The 2,590-nt window shown below is 33.6% G+C and overlaps 1 protein-coding gene across 1 annotated transcript; it reads right to left on the bottom strand.

Moving 5' to 3' along the window:
- LOC116123631 (transcription repressor OFP17-like) lies at positions 1-731 on the bottom strand. The gene is made up of 2 exons (XM_031409377.1): positions 480-731; positions 1-407 (listed from the first exon to the last, which is right to left on the bottom strand). The coding sequence occupies exons 1-2, from the start codon at positions 729-731 to the stop codon at positions 126-128; spliced, it is 534 nt and encodes a 177-aa protein (XP_031265237.1). The 3' UTR covers positions 1-125.
- Between the last annotated feature and the right edge of the window lie 1,859 nt (positions 732-2,590).

The raw sequence follows: 2,590 nt of genomic DNA, 5'->3' as shown, positions 1-2,590 counted from the left end.
TTCAAAGCACTACCTAATTAAAGCAATCTCTAGGTAAAAAATAAAAAGGAATTTATGATACAGGCATCATGATCACATTACAATTAGAAATTGTGTGCGTGAATTGAGAGAGATACAGATTAATTTCACTTGGAACTATGATGATCAATAAGAGTATGATCATCCTGATCAGGTGAAAACAAGTCCTTACAAAGCTCTCCATAAAATCTACAAACTAAATAAATGAACACAGGACTCTTCAAATTCTTCCAACAATACAAAAGCTCTTCAACATCTGTCAAATCCCCAACTTTTCCTTCTTCAACAATCATCTCCACCAAATAATTCTCAAAACTCCTGCATGCATCTTCAACATCTTCATCTCCAGCCGGGATAATTTCCCTTTTACTACTCGAACCAATTCCTCCCTTCACAAAAGATGGCGTAAGAGGTGAAGGAAACAGCTGTATTCTCTCATTATCTGAATAAACACTACTCACCTCTGTCACTGATCTATGGCTTTGACTATGACTATCCATCTTTGTCGACTTCTTTAGCGTCCGAAACCCCGACAACAATGCAGCCATTCGATTCCTGGGAGGAGATTTTCTGGGTTTGTTGTGCCACGAACGAGGTCGAAAACCAAGAGCGCTTATAAAGACAGGCTTTCTGAGTTTAAACTTGAATAATTTGGATAATTTAATTTTGCATGGCTTGAAAAGCTTTGTTTTAACGGCAACTAATGCTTTCATTTTCACTTGTGATGAGTAGAGATTAAGAGTGTTGTTGAAGAAAAGAGAAGGGTGGTGATGGTGCTGTTTGTTGCAATGCTTTTTGGAAATGGATTTGTTAGGGTTTCGCGGTTGGTGCCAAAAAGAGATTGTTTTAAAATGAATGTTACATTGGTTGATTAAGATGTGATTTATGATGTTTAATTTTGATCAGTTGCTAATATATATATATAGTTGGGTGATTGGTATATGTTTATATATATTTGCTAGTAGGCTTCACGTTTTAGTCTGAAGAAAGTGGCACACCATGAAATGGATATATTTTACTCGCCTGCCTAACAAAGATTCAAGGACGCCATTTTTTTAAATAATCCAACCACTTTTCTGTTTATTATATTTTGAAGTTTATTAGCTGGATTTGCTTTCAATTTAAAATTAGTTAGTCTTTATCATTGATAATAGCCCAAAATAATTAATTTTGTAGAATAATTAAAGATTCAAGTTTTTGTAGAATAATTAATCATAATTGACCTAATAGAAGTTGATGAGATGAATTGTAACGTACAATGTGAGATGTTTAGCATAATAGGAAACATAATAGTTATAAATCTTGGGATTGTAACATACAATATCGTGTAAGTCAACTAATCATTTAGGATCTTAAAATTATCGGTGAGATAAGAATCCTAATAATCACCTCTATTAATAGTCAAGTCAACTATCTATTGTTGTAATTTTTTTAAGTACAATCTAATTCACACACTTGACAATCCATGGTTGATTGGGCTTGTACATACCACACAGATATAAAGATTTACTTATGATGAATTTAGAACATACAAATATTAAGCATGTTTATTCATAAAATAATTAAATACATTGATTAAATAATGTGGTCCTAGCTCGCAACCCTGTTTTAGGACTAATTGGATTTCGTAATTGACCAAAATGAGAATATTATTAAATGTTTATGTAGATGAGCCACGTTGTCCCTGTCTCCGGGCAACAGATAGGACTCAGGTAGTCAGGTTACATTCATATGGTCAATTACTACAAACCGGTACTTTTGATTTAAAAATCATCAATGTTCCACCCTTGAATCTTTGTCTAGGTGATTTTCTTTAACCATCTTTGATTGTTTAAATATCCTTTTTACCCTTCAAATATTTATTAAATTAACAAATTTTTTTAACCCTTAAATACTACAAACTAATCATCTACATTTCAAATTTCACTCGTCAACACTCTTTTTCCCACCTCTCTCATTTTCATAATATGATAAATATAGAAACCAAAACCTAATAATCCTACATTCAAAATCAAACACAATAGAAAAAAAAAATAAAAAAAAAATTCAAATCCTAAATTCAAAGATGTAGAGGAAGGGAAGTAGCCGTGGAAGTTGAAGTTGAAGTAAGAGGTAATGCTAGTGAAATTTCGGAAGGAGTAAGGTGATTAGCGGTGAGTCCACTGTTGCCGCTACGTGGCAACACGTGGCCATAGTTGGTTGCACAACAAATTGCAATGGCGACAACCAGACAAGCTTGTCCTCATTGCAAGCTACCATTGCTGTTTCTTGGCCTTCACCACCGATGGCCATGACATTGAAAAATGCCCTTTGTTTATGTAGAAAAATGACTTGGGCAGAAGCTACTAGGTGAGATATCTGCCTATAGGAGATTCACTCAAACCCTAGTTAGTAAATTCGTGTTTTATACACGAATTATACGGCTACGGCTTGTCGTATAATTCGCATATAAAACTCGAATTTACGTATTTTATCAAGGTTGTCGTATAATACGCGTATTATATGCCAAATCCGTATAATTCGCGAATTATACGCATATTATTTCTGAATTATTGTAGGAAAAAAAAATTAA

Source organism: Pistacia vera, unplaced genomic scaffold (assembly GCF_008641045.1).
Source record: "Pistacia vera cultivar Batoury unplaced genomic scaffold, PisVer_v2 Contig144, whole genome shotgun sequence".
NCBI lineage: Eukaryota > Viridiplantae > Streptophyta > Magnoliopsida > Sapindales > Anacardiaceae > Pistacia > Pistacia vera.
Note: the sequence above shows the minus strand (reverse complement) of the source record. Positions and strands in the feature narration are given on the sequence as shown.

What these genes read in the sequence shown, in the direction of transcription:
- LOC116123631 (XM_031409377.1), bottom strand. Translation starts at nt 731, where the DNA reads ATGAAAGCATTAGTTGCCGTTAAAACAAAGCTTTTCAAGCCATGCAAA. An exon ending in GCCATAGATCAGTGACAGAG is followed by an intron (nt 408 to 479) that starts GTGAGTAGTGTT and finishes TCTTTTGTGAAG; the next exon opens with GGAGGAATTGGTTCGAGTAG.